This window comes from Myxocyprinus asiaticus, chromosome 1 (assembly GCF_019703515.2).
Source record: "Myxocyprinus asiaticus isolate MX2 ecotype Aquarium Trade chromosome 1, UBuf_Myxa_2, whole genome shotgun sequence".
NCBI classification, from domain to species: Eukaryota; Metazoa; Chordata; class Actinopteri; order Cypriniformes; family Catostomidae; genus Myxocyprinus; species Myxocyprinus asiaticus.
In genome coordinates, this window is record NC_059344.1 from 61599681 (window position 1) to 61614400 (window position 14720).

The 14720-nt window shown below is 39.0% G+C and overlaps 1 protein-coding gene across 11 annotated transcripts in view; it reads right to left on the minus strand.

Annotated features, from left to right (window-relative positions):
- The window catches only part of LOC127442073 (neogenin-like), a 213355-nt gene that overhangs the window by 8028 nt on the left and 190607 nt on the right, over positions 1-14720 (minus strand). For 8 of the 11 annotated variants that reach the window (XM_051700637.1, XM_051700555.1, XM_051700145.1 and 5 more), the window contains exons 15-24: positions 13803-13997; positions 12734-12829; positions 8106-8338; positions 6387-6525; positions 5651-5758; positions 4761-4955; positions 2152-2184; positions 1685-1747; positions 466-604; positions 107-342 (exon numbers count right to left, since the gene is read on the minus strand). In XM_051700637.1, the coding sequence (XP_051556597.1) occupies positions 107-342; positions 466-604; positions 1685-1747; positions 2152-2184; positions 4761-4955; positions 5651-5758; positions 6387-6525; positions 8106-8338; positions 12734-12829; positions 13803-13997 (1437 nt within the window). The remainder of the gene's footprint in view (positions 1-106; positions 343-465; positions 605-1684; positions 1748-2151; positions 2185-4760; positions 4956-5650; positions 5759-6386; positions 6526-8105; positions 8339-12733; positions 12830-13802; positions 13998-14720) is intronic. The other 3 variants (XM_051700079.1, XM_051700475.1, XM_051700009.1) reach the window with 2 other exon arrangements.

Consider the following 14720-nt stretch of genomic DNA (forward strand, 5'->3'; position numbering starts at 1 on the left):
GTTTAAAATAGCAGGTAGTATGCAGTATACACTGTGCAGTATTCAGTAAGGAATAAGGCTAGTGCTCCATTTAGATTTCTTTAAATCTTTAAATCAAAGTTCTTACCACGGTATGAGTTGCGTCTCTGCAGCATAGGGTCCATGGAGCCGTCCGCTGGGGTGATGTCCTGGGAGGTTCGAGGGATTGGAGTGTCGGTCATGACCGGGTTGGGTTCAGGTGATTTATCAATCGGTTTGAGCTCCAAGCGCTCGTGGTGGATCCAGAGATCTGGTGGCTTCAGATCTTTAGAGTTGCCCTTGTACTTGTGGGATCCGTTGGCCGACTTGCAGGCTGCGCGTTTCCTAGAGGCAAAATAAAACAGTTAGAGAGAAAGTTGTGGCAAAAATGCTTACCCTCAATCCAGGACTGTAGATTAGGACTGTTCCTCAGCAGGAGACCTGAGCTTGACCTCATGAGGAACTTACTTTTTCTGCTGTGTGGTGGTACGGCGTGTACACAGGAAAGCTCCAACCACCACCACAATGATGGTGAAAGCTCCGACGGACACAATGATGATGATAACCAGGATGTGGTTCTCACCAGTGCCGGACATATCTGATTTCCCTGAAACATGGAAAATCTAAGGTTAAAAAATGTATTACTTGAATAGGGATAACTGTCAAGAAAAAGTTGATTGTCGGCTTGTCAAATTCCTGCCTGACACTTTAAAAAGATTTTAAAAGCCTTTAAGTTTGAAGGTTATGTAGGACAGACAGACAGTACTGCTAGGTGGTTGCTAGGGCATTGCTAGTGAGTTCTGCATGTTTGATAGGGTATTGATAGGTTGTTGCTAGGTTGCTGCTTGGGTGTTCATAAACATTTATAGATGGTTGCTTGGACATTGCTAGGGTGTTTTGGGTGGTTGCTATGGCATTGATAGGGTGTTCCTATGTAGCTGTTCTAGAGTGTTGTTTAGGAGTTCTGGGTGATTGCTAGGGCATTGCAAAGTGGTTATTTCTAAGGCGTTGCTAAGTTGTTATGAGTGGTAGACAGGCTGGTTGCTAGAGTTTTGGTAGGTGGTTGCTAGTGAATTGCTATTAAGTTTTGCGTGGTTGCTAGGGCAATTAAGTCGTTGCTGTGGCATTGGTAAGATTTTGCTATGTGGTTGCTAGAGTATTGCTAGGCTGTGTTAAGGTGTTGCTAGGGTGTTGGTATGATATTGCTAGGTGATTGCTAAGGTATTGCCATGCTGTTGCTAAGGTGTTACTAGGTTGTTGCTAGGGCATTGGTTAACATTTTTAGGTGGTTGCTAGGGTATTGCCATTGTGTTCTGCATGGTTGTTAGGGTATTGTTAGGTTGTTGTTAAGGTGTTACCTGGATGGTTGATCATTGGTAATATATTGTTTGGTGATTGCTAGGGTATTGCTAGGTTATTGCTAGGGCTTTGCTAGTCAGTTCTACCTAGTTGAAAGGGTATTGCTAAGATGCTGTTAAGGTGTTGCTAGGTGGTTGCCAGGGCATTGTTAGGGTGTTTTAGGTGGTTACTATGGCATTTATAGGGTGTTCCTAGGTAGTTGCTAGGGTGTTGTTTGGGGGTTCTGGGTGACTTCTAAGATGTATTGGGTGGTTGCTACAGCATTGCTAGGTTGTTGCTAGAACATTGCTAGGGTGTATTTTTGGAAACACTTAAAAATAGCTATTACCGACAGATCCAAAGCCTTGGTCTGGTGCAGGAACTCTTCCTGATTTCACAGATATTCCAGGAGCTACAAGAGACCAGTGAAAAAGCATTGATGGGTGAGAACATTGAAACTACAGTTTGCATCAAGACTCAATCCATCCATAAAAAAAAAACATATGCAGCTTACACAGATAAACCATGAGCATGGCTATACACCAGAGGTGAGCATGATACTCATCTCTAAACCAAAAAAGAGCTTGAGGAGGGACTGTTAGTAGTGTTACATTTTAGCCACAAGTGCATTTTACTGATTAACTCAGTACAGCAGGAAACAGTAGTCAGGCAAGCAAATGAGATGTTCATCTCTTTATCTCTTCAGCTGCTCTATCTTTCAGTGACTGCTGAAGGATTTCAGTGTCTGCAGGGAAAAAGAAGCTGCTCACTTCAATTTGAGGACATTAGTGGAGTAAGAAAAGAAAGAGCAATTACCTTGGTCATTAGCCATTTTGTCAGAGGATTCAGCTAGCAGGATAAAGCAGAAGGAGAGGAGAAAGGTTAGAGGGAGAGAGGTGTGATGTCAGAGCTAAGCAGGAGCGTGTGTAAAAGTGAGTATGAAAGATCAGTGAGGAGAGGGAAAATGCAAAGGGTTAGGCTTAAGTAGGGGTGTAGTGGTTCACTCATCTCACGATTCGGTTCGGTTCACGATACTGAGCTCACGGTTCGGTTCAGTTAACGATTCTTTAAACTAAGCCTGAATCAAGAAAAGTTAAGATTGAAATTGTTATTATTATTATTATTATTACTACTACTACTTTAACCCTCTGGGGTCGACGGACGCGCCGGCGCATCCTGCTGGATTTTTTCCTCATAACAGCGGAAACAACTTAAAATACTCATTAAGTTCATATCATATTGATATCATACAGTATACAATTTAAATACCTGCTTTAGCCGAAACAACATTTAAATGTAACTAAAACTTGCCTATTGGGACATATTTCAAATGTCAATACTCTGAATACTGGCTGGCAAGTCTGGAAATAGTCCAACTAGTAAAATATGTACATGTTTATATAAAATAGCATGTCAACTAATGTAAGTAAAGACTTACTCATCCGAAATTGTATCCTCGGCTGGATCAAGACGCCCTTCAAAATGCAAACGTTCCTCGTCGGAGTCCCGCTCTTCTTCTGAGGAAAATGTGAACTCGTCATCACTATCCAGGACCATCTGTAGAGCTTCCTCACCTGTGCAGCGTGCCATCTTCCAAGCACGCAGGAAAGTGAATGAATCTGATGATGAACTTGATGTTTTTTAAGGCATGGTTGGGGGCGTTTACCAATTGCATTGATCGCCTCAGCACATTACCGTATGAATAGCACACTCTGCTGGTGGGTGGGATCACATTAGCGATAATGAGCTGATCCAGGAGAAACTGTACATCGCTTAGTTTCATACAGATTACATTGCAGGAGAATATTTGTTTTAAATTTGAATTGTTTTATTTAAAAGTAGACATTTTAAGCTTTCTTTAGACATATGTTTCATGTTTGTGTGATAAGTATTCGCGGAGTTTCAGTTCATTTTTGTGACGTGTTTCAGAAAGATGCTCGCAGAGACAGAGACGGCTGATATAATAGCTGGTTATTTTCTTTATTTTACAAAAGCACAAGGTTTTGTTGTTATTGTGAGTGTAAACAAATAAAAGTAGACCCTTTATGGTTTCTAATGATGTCTATGCCCAAAAATGACGGGAGTATTTTTTGTTGTTTCCACTGTTATGAGGAAAAAAATCCAGCAGGATGTGCCGGCACGTCCTTTGACCCCAGAGGGTTAAAGACATGCAAAACATTTAAAATTTAGCACTGTTATTAAAAGTGCTATATGATCCATCAGAGATGCACTGGGATTAAAAATCAGCCTAGAACAGGGCAATGGTGACACCAAATGGAAATATTAGCTAATAATTAGTTTTGCTGAAAATATGGAATGTTAGATACATATGCTACTTACACATTGTCACTGATTACATGGATTTAAAATATTTAAAATGAATGTATTTGTTGTATTTTTCCAAAATAACATTTTCTCTGATTACATCTAAATATTCTTTTCAAAAATACATATTTAATGGAAGTGCATGCTTATCCAGTTAAATAATGTCCCTACTTTTTTTTTTTCTCTCCCCTTTTCTCCCCAATTTGGATTGCCCAATTCCCAATGCGTTTAAGGTCCTCGTGGTGGCGTTGTGACTCGCCTCAATCTGGGTGGTGGAGGACGAATCTCAGTTGCCTCCGCGTCCGAGAACGTCAATCCGCGCATCTTATCACGTGGCTTGTTGAGCGTGTTACTGCGGAGACATAGCACGCGGAGGCTTCGCGCTATTCTCTGCGGCATCCACACACAACTCACCACGAGCCCCACCGAGAGCGAGAACCCATCATAGCGACCACGAAGAGGTTACTCCATGCGACTCTACCCACCCTAGCAACCGGGCCAATTTGGATGCTTAGGAGACCTGGCTGAAGTCACTCAGCAAGTCCTGGATTCGAACTCACGATTCCAGGGGTGGTAGTCAGCATCAATACTCGCTGAGCTACCCAGGCCCCCAATAATGCCCCTACTTTTAACCCTACTTAAATCTACTGATGAAATCAAATCAGATATGACATCTGACGAATCTCAAATGTCATATCATCATTATACATATTCAACATTATATTTAGCAGATTAATATGGCACTATCATTAAACCTCATGACAAATGATTCTATATCCAAACTGACACCTGCAAAATTTCAGGACTCACAACCGCATTTTCGGCAAACCTGCGCTGTGTGAACGGAACCGTACTGGACAGCTATCCTAGTTGTCAGTCACGTCATTTAATGTGAGAGAGCCACGCTGCACTGTACATGATGCGTAGTCACATTTTTGAACCGCGATGTATCGTGCCACGATACACCGTTACACCCCTGACTTCAGTGATCAAAAATGTGCATGTTCATTAGTAAGGAAATATAGTTGCATGCATTTAATCCTACAAACAATAATTTGGAAACCAAAACCAGTATGAATTTCCTAAATCATAAAGGTTACCTTTGGGAGTGCGAAACTGCACTGCTTCAGACATGGGACCCATGCCTTTGGAGTTACGCGCCTGGATCTTGAAGTAGTAGGTGGTATCAAGAGTGAGCTCCTGAATCTGGTGGGTTAGTCTATTCCCAACTACTGGCTCAATGACCCAGTCATGAACCTCAGCGTTCACATCAGTGCTGTAGTAAATGATGTAACCTGGAAAGGCAGAGAATGAGAGATAAGAGGCAGTTTAAATACAAGGAGCCTTACAACAGAGCCTTGGACAATTTAGATCATTTGCAGAGTTCCCAAAGCCATTGAAATCCTGGAAATATTGGTGACTTTAACAGGATTCCAATTGTTTTTGACCAATGAAATTCATGACTTTTCCGTGAACTATCCAGGTGTTTCTGATTACTTTTGATTAAAAATCAGACATCACAATGACTTGACACAATGACGAAAAGGAGGCAAGCAAGTTTTACTCTCCACAAGACCAATATATGGCTGATGAGATATTTTTATAGCAGAGGAAAATTTGAAAAATGTATATTTACTATAGAAATATCCATGACTTTTAAGTTATCAATTTTCATTAATCCTGGAAACCACAATTTTAAAATTCCCTAATGATTTCCAGGTTTTCCAGGATATCTACACCTGAAAAAGTAAAAGGAATAAATAAAATCGTAAAGACTTATGGAAAAGTAATGGAGATTTATATCCTAGTTATGCAAAGACAAAAATATTTCATCGGCTAGAAATTGTTCTTTGTGAGTGCATTTTTAAAAATCCTTAATCAGTAATCATTAAAAAGCATGGAAATGCACTGGTCAAAAGGTGTGGGAACTCCTTAAATGGAAATCATCTCTGTTTGTTACTGGTGCTATATTTCAGTATAAGTTTGTCACCTGTGATCTTGCCGTTGGCCTCTGAAGGTGGCTGCCAGTTGACGATGATGGTTCGTGGTCGCCCCTCTTTGCTCACTACAGTCACATCTTTAGGTGCAGAACTTGGGACTGGGGTGAAAGAAGAACTGATTGTGAATCAATGCTACAATGAATCCTCTGCTCTTGATGTTCTTTACAATTAGAAGACATCAACCCAAGGTTTAACATGTCAAACCATCTGATAATCTCGTTAAATGTTCATTGACTGCATTTAGATGTACAACAAAATGCTGATAATTATCAAAAATCAGCTCTTTGTAAAAACCCATTGTAATGGTTTGCATGTTAATCAATAAACCGGCTAAGAAAGGAAAACGTCTCGACATATCTCCTTTTACACAGTCAGGCATGCGAACAATAAACATTGATAAAGACGTTTACATGCAAAGTGAAATCGGGTTAACAGACAAAAGTCTAGATTTGTTGATTGAGATCTGCTTAGTTTATGGGCTTTCCCTGACAAAAGAACACAGTTTAAGGTGTTTACATTACCTTAAGTTATTGGCTTATTAAGCATAATCAGTTTAAGACATAATTAGGAGGAGACAGACAATTATCGGAGAGAGAGGTATGGGTTTTGGACAAGACCCAACTGAGCACCACAGCTCAACATGTCTGGAGAATATGCTCTGAATACAATGTGTCTATTTAAAATGTGCTGTTTGTTTTGATTGTCCCAAACAGGCAAATCACATACTTGTTTCAAAAGTTGTTCCGTGTGCAGTCATACTCCATGTACTGGTCCTCTTGCCCTTAGTCACCATGACTGAGAACTCATACAAGGTGTTGGGCTTCAGACCCGTCACTGTGTGAGTGAGGGTGGTGGTGTTGGCCACCTATAAACAAGTAAACCAATGTCAGGACATGAGGGGTCGATGGACCTCAGAAATTGTAACAAGTTTGTGTGTTCATTATAATCCTCTAAATACTTTAATAATAAAACATAAATAAAAAATTCTAGCAATCTTTTTTGGTAAATTCGAGTTTGCCCCAAAAAGAACACCAAAATGTTATGCACTGCAAAAAATATCTAAACCCTTGAAAAAAACACATTTACTTGAGCAGGAAAATTGTCTAGTTTTCAGATAAATCTAACAAAATTTTTTGAGACTTATGCTTAAAGAAAAAATCAAATAAAGTCGCCAATGGCGAAAGTAAATTAAGCTTAATTGAAAGAGAAAATTGTTCCTAGGTTCAATACAAGTTAAGCTCAATCAACAGCATTTGTAGCATAATGTTGACTATCACAGAAAACTATTTTGACTTGTCCCTCATTTATTTGGTCTTTTGTGAAATAAAATCTCAGTACTACATGACTTTATTGTGATAAAATTGCTTACTGGGTTTCCTGACGTTGCATTGTCAATCAAGTTGTAATATTAGATGCAACTTCACACAGATAAGTTTAGTAAACAATTTTATTACACTAAAATCATGTTAACATTTATGATGTTTACGTCTTGTGGCTATACTTTTGAAAAAGCGTGCATTTTAATGTTTATGGACTGGGCCCATTCACTTCCACTGTAAGTGCCTAACCGTAACCACGATTTTTGCTACTTTTTTTATGAACCAGGGCATGTGTCAAAATTATTATTATTATATATTTTATTTTTATTTTTTGTGGTAATCAACATCATGCTACAAATGCTGTCAATTGAGGTTTACTTGTATTGAACCTGGAACATTCTTTAAAGCATAAATTGTAAGAAAAGTACACTACCAGTTAAAGGTGCACTCAGTAATTTTTTCGTCATTAAAAAAGTTTTACGCTAAAAGAAGTGAATTGCAATTTTGAAACATATGTATAAAATCATGACCACTCACATGAGATGAAGACTCTAGTCATGTCAGTAACCTCATAAATGCTGTTTAAATCTACATGGAGAGGGTCCCCTCATGGGGGCTGCCATGTTGAGATCACACGGCCAGCCAAATACTACTCGCTTAATCTCAGTAACTGTCGCGTTATTGGACACTTTCACTCTTGGATTAAATTAAGCATGGCTGACTGTGAATAGTAAATTTCTACCATGGCATTAGTAACTGAAAACTATTGATTTTGAATGATGCTGCATCCACACCACTAGGTGCCACTGTAAGTTCAAAATGACACAAACAAAAAAGTTTCTGAATGCACCTTTAATATCATATGTAATTTTGCTTCTCAAGTAGGTTTAGATATTTTTACTAGAAAACAAGATGAATCAAACTGATAAAGCAAGCAGTGTGTGTGGGGAAGGGAAGCTTTGAAAGTTGGGTAGACAAAATCCAGTCGGAAATCGAAAATATACTCTAAAGTTTAACAGTTTTAGGACAAAACGGTTAGAGCACAATGACCATTTCTCTTTTACTACCATATGAGCTGCTTATCATGTATGGTAGGACGCTCTGCACAGCCGAAACAGTCGCATACCTTCAGCTTTGCGTTTGCAGGTATGTTTGTCTTCCAACGCACTGTGTAGTAGCGTGCATCTGTGATCTTCTGGTTCTTGGGTAGCGAGTTGTCTGCCCAGGTGACTTTGATGGTGTCGTGACTCAGAACGGACGCCTGAACGCCCACAGGAGGCAGCATGGGTAAGGGGTCTGGTACTGGAGTGTATGGAGCATGGAAAAGTTCGTACAAATCAACATCAGGGTCTATGGGGTCTGCAAGCACATTACACAATGTTCCATGGCAAAAATAAAAAGGTGTGGTGAAAGGCGGACAGAGGTGAACGCGGTTAAACGAACAAGGAGAGGGTTTCAGGGCGGGAGACACGAAACGAGGGAGGAGAGACCGAATTAATGAGTTAAAATGAGGGAGGGGGGAATGGGGGATTAGGAATATGGAGGCAGGGTTGGGAAGGAGAAAGAGAAAATATCAGATTAGAACAGGACATCAAGAGACAAAAACATACATATGCTAAAGAGAACTACATCTACAATGAGTCAAAAAACTACTGGAGCTCAGTTCACTAGGAACTACAGTACAAATACAGAAGGAAAACAATCGGTCAGACGGTAAAGGAGATCATATTGAAAGATCATACCCAGCAACACAGACAAAACCTTATTTTTTCAGAGCCCTGATGTACTTGTCTTATGCTGTTTTCTGTTTTTCAGCATTGCTATTATTAGTCATAACATTTGGACAGCTCATTTTCTAGGACTCCCATGATCCATCCCTAATGTATGACTTTGATTTTGAGATCAAACAATAGTTTGTGGATCCCCTGCATTACTATATGCAAAAATTTGTTGTAAAATGTATTTATTTTATTTATAGAAAGGTTAGACAATAAAGTGCAACAGTGATCATCCATTTTTCAGCCATCTTAGTTCTGGAAGTATTTTTCCAAATCATTTTTTTTCATAGGGATTTCATAAAGTATTCACAAAAGAGTTATAAGCCATGAACAAAAGCAACCAGCTCTGATGTGAATCAAAACATTACAGACTTTGATTTGAAGCAAAAAAGTATTTGGAAATTGGACAAAAAGACAAAGGTACAAGACTGTGTACTTCTTTAATGAGGGAATAAACTAAGCATTGCGTATGCTGTAATTGAATTAAAAACAATGGACAAATGTAAAACTATTGATTTAAAGTTATATATACTATGTGTACACTCACTGAGCACTTTATTAGGAACACCTGTCTACCTACTTATTCATGCGATTATCTAACCAGCCAATCGTGTGGCAGCATTGCAATGCATAAAATCATTCAGATACGGGTTAGGAGCTTCAGGTAATGTTCAACCATCAGAATGGGGAACAAATGTGATCTCAGTGATTTCGACCGTGGCATGATAGTTGGTGCCAGATGGGCTGGTATGTGTATTTCTGTAACTGCTGATCTACTGGGATTTTCACACACAACAGTCTCTAGAGTTTACACAGAACGGTGCCAAAAACAAAAAACATCCAGTGAGCAGAGGTCAACAGAGAATGGCCAAACTGGTTCGAGCTGACAGAAAGGCTAAGGTAACTCAGATTACCACACTTTTAGTGAGCAGAATAGCATCTCAGAATGCACAACATGTTGAACCTTGAGGCGAATGGGCTACAACAGCAGAAGCAAAACAGGACAGTTAAAGACTGGCAAAATGTAGCCTGGCCTGATGAATCTCGATTTTTGCTGAGGCACACAGATGGTAGGGTCAGAAATTGGCACCAACAGCATGAATCCATAGACCCAACCTGCCTTGTGTCAACAGTCCAGCCTGGTGGTGGTGGTGTAATGTGTGGGAAATGTTTTCTTGGCACACTTTGGGCCCGTTAATACTAATCGATCATCGCTTGAATGCCACAGCTAATTTGAGTGTTATTGCTGACCGTGTGCATCCCTTCATCTTCTAATGGCTACTTCCAGCATGATAATGCACCATGTCACAAAGCAAAAGTCGTCTCAAACTGGTTTCATGAACATGACAATGAGTTCACTGTTCTTCAGTGGCCTTCCCAGTCACCGGATCTGAATCCAATAGAACACCTTTGGGATGGGTTATCAAGGGCGATTCGCAGCATGAACGTGCAACTGACAAATCTGTAGAAAATGTGTGATGCATTCATGTCAACATGGACGAGAATCTCAAAAGAATGTATCAAACATTTTGTGGAATCCATGCCATGAAGAATAGAGGCTGTTTTGAGAGCAAAAGGATGCCCTACCCAGTATTAGTTCCTAATAAAGTGCTCAGTGAGTGCATACACTTTTAAAATAAAAAAACCTACACTATATATATTGTTTACACTCTAATCTCTGTCCTGGCTTGTACTTTACCAACACTGTTGAAACTTTGTATTGCAGTACTTTTCATGTTACTGTCTCTTTAAGATGAATCGCTTACAGTATATTGTATCCTTTCTCATTTCATAAGCTGCTTTGGATAAAAGTGTCTGTTAAATGAATAAATGTAAAAGTATACAAACAATAAATATTTCCATATAGTAAAATGCAAAACAGTATATACAAATATACAAGTAGTTTGAGAGCATAGGGGGACTGAATTGAGTGCTTCATTCGCAGTGTGTCATGAAAGTGGCTGGTCGCCGCAGAACTGTCTTGATTCTGTAATTGGTGGATCGTTTCCCTTTAGGATAATGTGTAGTGTAGTTCTTTATCAAAAAATTCCAATATTAAACATGATATTTTTGAAGACAAATGTAAGCTAAAATGCAAATTATAGTACATAGATGGCTTCAGCAGAAGCAAATACCATCAATTAACTCAGTGTAAGCGCATGGTAGGTATGTCTTTAAAGGTTTCTAAGTTATTGTTAAAAATCGACTCCCATATGGAGAACATAATTGTGATTTTTACCTCTGGAACCAGACTCTTGCGCTCTCTTCTTCTCAGATATTATAAGAATTTCAACTCAAATCAATACTTCAGATTTATTTATTTATTCGGCAAGTAGCTATGCAATAAGCGGGATAATGTACAGCAAGCCAATCTTTTGGGTGGTATGACACCTGACCACCTTGCCAGAGGTTATTTTGCGATAATGAACTTTGTACTGTAATGTACATTATAGCTTTCATTTCTTAGGAGGTACAGTACTTTACGTAAATTAGATCACAGGGAATCAGCTGACAAAATAGATTAGGAACTGCTATTCAAATGAATAATGTTCATAATACAATTACAAACAAATTTGCTTCACATTAAGTAGCAGTAGAAAATGTTTTCCTTTTTCTTTAAGGTGTTTCAATGACTGTAGCTGTACATTTAATATATTTAATAGAGTGATAAGACCACGTCAAAATATCCGGGATTCTTTATATATATATATATATATATTTAAATCTATATGTATAGATTTAAAGCTGTTTCCTTGTCTTAAAGGGGTAGTTCACCCGAGGAAAAAAAAAAGAGAAAAAAGAAAATCTGTCATCATTTACTCACACTCATGTTGTTTCAAACCCATATGAACAATGTTTCAGGACTCCCGTAGTGCAATAATGTATAAATATGTCATGTACATATGTAAATTCACTCATATTTAATTCAATAACTGGAATAAATGGAAATGGAATAAAAAACATTTTTTAAAACTAATTTACGGTCCAATTTATCATTTTGAGGAAAAACTGTTCTTGTGCCTGGATGTTCTGGCGCTCAGTGCTCTGTAGCGCCGACCAGAGGGCAACAGTTCAAAGAGGGAGTGGGCAGGATGTGTGGGGTCCCGAGTGATTCTTCCTGCACGTTTCCTCACTCTAGAGATGTACAGGTCTTGGAGGGTGGGCAGGGGGGCGCCAATAATCCTCTCAGCAGTCCTGACTGTCCGTTGTAGTTTCCTTCTGTCTGATTTGGTGGCTGAACCAAACCAGACAGTTATAGATATACACAGGACAGACTCAATGACGGCTGAGTAGAACTGTGTCAGCAGCTCCTGTGGCAGATTGAACTTCTTCAGCTGGCGAAGGAAGTACAACCTCTGCTGAGCCTTCTTCACAATGGAGTCTATGTGGGTGTCCCACTTCAGGGCCTGAGAGATGGTAGAGCCCAGGTACCTGAATGACTCCACTGCTGCCACAGTGCTGTTCAGGATGGGGGGGGGGGGGGGTGTTGTGTGGGGTGATTTCTCCTGACCGGTAGCGTGTGTGTGTGTGTGTGTGTATATGTATGTATGTATATGTATGTATGTATGTATGTATAGGGCATGGAAAAGCTATTTTAAAATTCCCTGATATTTCCAGGTTGTCCATGACTGTGGGAACCCTGTCTCCAGAGTCTCCGGAGCCACCAAAGAACAACCATTGAGAAAAAATATTATCCTTTGGGTATGTCAACAGAAAGGTGGGTGCAAGGTAAATGTAGCACAATTCTTCATATTAGTCTTAAAGGAACAGTTCACCCCAAAATTAAAATGTACTCATGTTGTTTTAAACACATATGATTTTCTTTCCTCTGTGGACCACAAAATATGGAACAACATGAGGGTGAGTAAATGATTGTTTTTTTAAATTTTTTTTTGTGGGAGAGTGTTTTAGATTTGGTATGTTGGAGCTATAGGAGTGGTGTGTTGTAAAGACTGAGCAGTACGGAATGACCTACCTGACTGAGGTCGTGTGATGGCGCTCTCATACACAGGGATGCCCTCGCCAACATTGTTGAAGGCCTTCAGGGTGATAACATAATGTGAACTGGGATCTGGCATGGAGAAAGCAAATCATTTAGCTAATCAAGCCCGAAGCACCACTGAGAGCTGCTACCATATTCATCATCCTAGCATGGGTGCAAATTTATACATTATTATTAATTCTTGCTCTCATGTAATTAGATGAATTATGAAAACTTAAATTATGCAGTTTCTTATGATTATTACAATTTTTTTTCTTTTCCCTTCAAATGTAATTACAATGGGGCAGAGAGAGGGGGTAAATCATCCATACTCAAGTATCCACCATCTATTTCTCCAGTTCTGTTTCCTTTAAATCACTTTTAGAGGCAATTAAGCCCACTGTTTGAGTACATGCTTGACTAAAGTATACAATGTGCAGCAGTGTTCAGAAACATACACTGAAAATGTACAAGATTTGTTTGGTTTGCTCACTTCGGAGATGCTTTGTTATCAATTCAGCTACCATGAACAAAAAACACGTACCATGGTAAAACCATGGTATTTTTTTTTTTTTGAGAACTTTGTAAATACCATGGTATACAAATATTGTAATCATTCAGTATCACTGTATTTGGGTGGTTGAAATTAAAATGTCAAATAGTGAAAGCAGTGTCCTTCATATAAAACTTTAAACATTTATCCAATTCTTTTGGATAAATGTTCAAACTTTTATTATTATTATTGTTCATGAACTTGTTATAACCTCATCTTAATTAAGAAAATATCTCTATATCTATGTCAGTGAATTGCAAAAAGCTTTATTATTTATTAATATTGCTATGATTAAAAAAGGTAAAAAAAATATATCGTTTTTCTTATATATTCATATCAATTTTGACCTCAAATAAAAAAGTTAATGTATATCACATATCACAATGGTAGTACCATATTATAAAATCACTGTATCATTATACCGACACAGTCCCTCATGGTGGGAACTTTTAAGCAATTACAGTACATGTGCTTACCTAAAGCAGCATGATTTTAATGAAAGTGTCTTACTCAAGTTTTCGATGGTGTAGTATCTCTGTTTGTAGTCCACTTTAATGGTCTGGGCATGAGGGCTGCCAATCCCATAGCCAATAGTGTAACCTCTCACCACGATGTCCTGATTCTCTGGAGGAGTCCAGCTCACTACAATACTGTTCACAAGCGGCCGTACATGCAGAGAGCTGGGGACGTCTGGCACTTTTGTCTCTGATAATCAAAAAGCAAGCACAATCACATATTGCCAGATACACTATGTACAATAAAAAAAAAAATAATAATAAATATAATATAAATATATATATATATATATATATATATATATATATATATATATATATATATATACACTATATTGCCAAAAGTATTCGCTCATCTGCCTTTAGACGCATATGAACTTAAGTGACATCCCATTCTTAATCCATAGGGTTTAATATGACGTCGGCCCACCCTTTGCAGCTATAACAGCTTCAACTCTTTGGGAAGGCTTTCCACAAGGTTTAGGAGTGTGTTTATGGGAATTTTTGACCATTCTTCCAGAAGCACATTTGTGAGGTCAGACACTGATGTTGGACGAGAAGGCCTGGCTCGCAGTCTTCACTCTAATTCATCCCAAAGGTGCTCTATCGGGTTGAGGTCAGGACTCTGTGCAGGCCAGTCAAGTTCTTCCACACCAAACTCGCTCATCCATGTCTTTATGGACCTTGCTTTGTGCACTGGTGCGTAGTCATGTTTGAACAGGAAGGGGCCATCCCCAAACTGTTCCCACAAAGTTGGGAGCATGGAATTGTCCAAAATCTCTTGGTATGCTGAAGCATTCAGAGTTCCTTTCACTGGAACTAAGGGGCCAAGCCCAGCTCCTGAAAAACAACCCCACACCATAATCCCCCCTCCACCAAACTTCACAGTTGGCACAATGCAGTCAGACAAGTA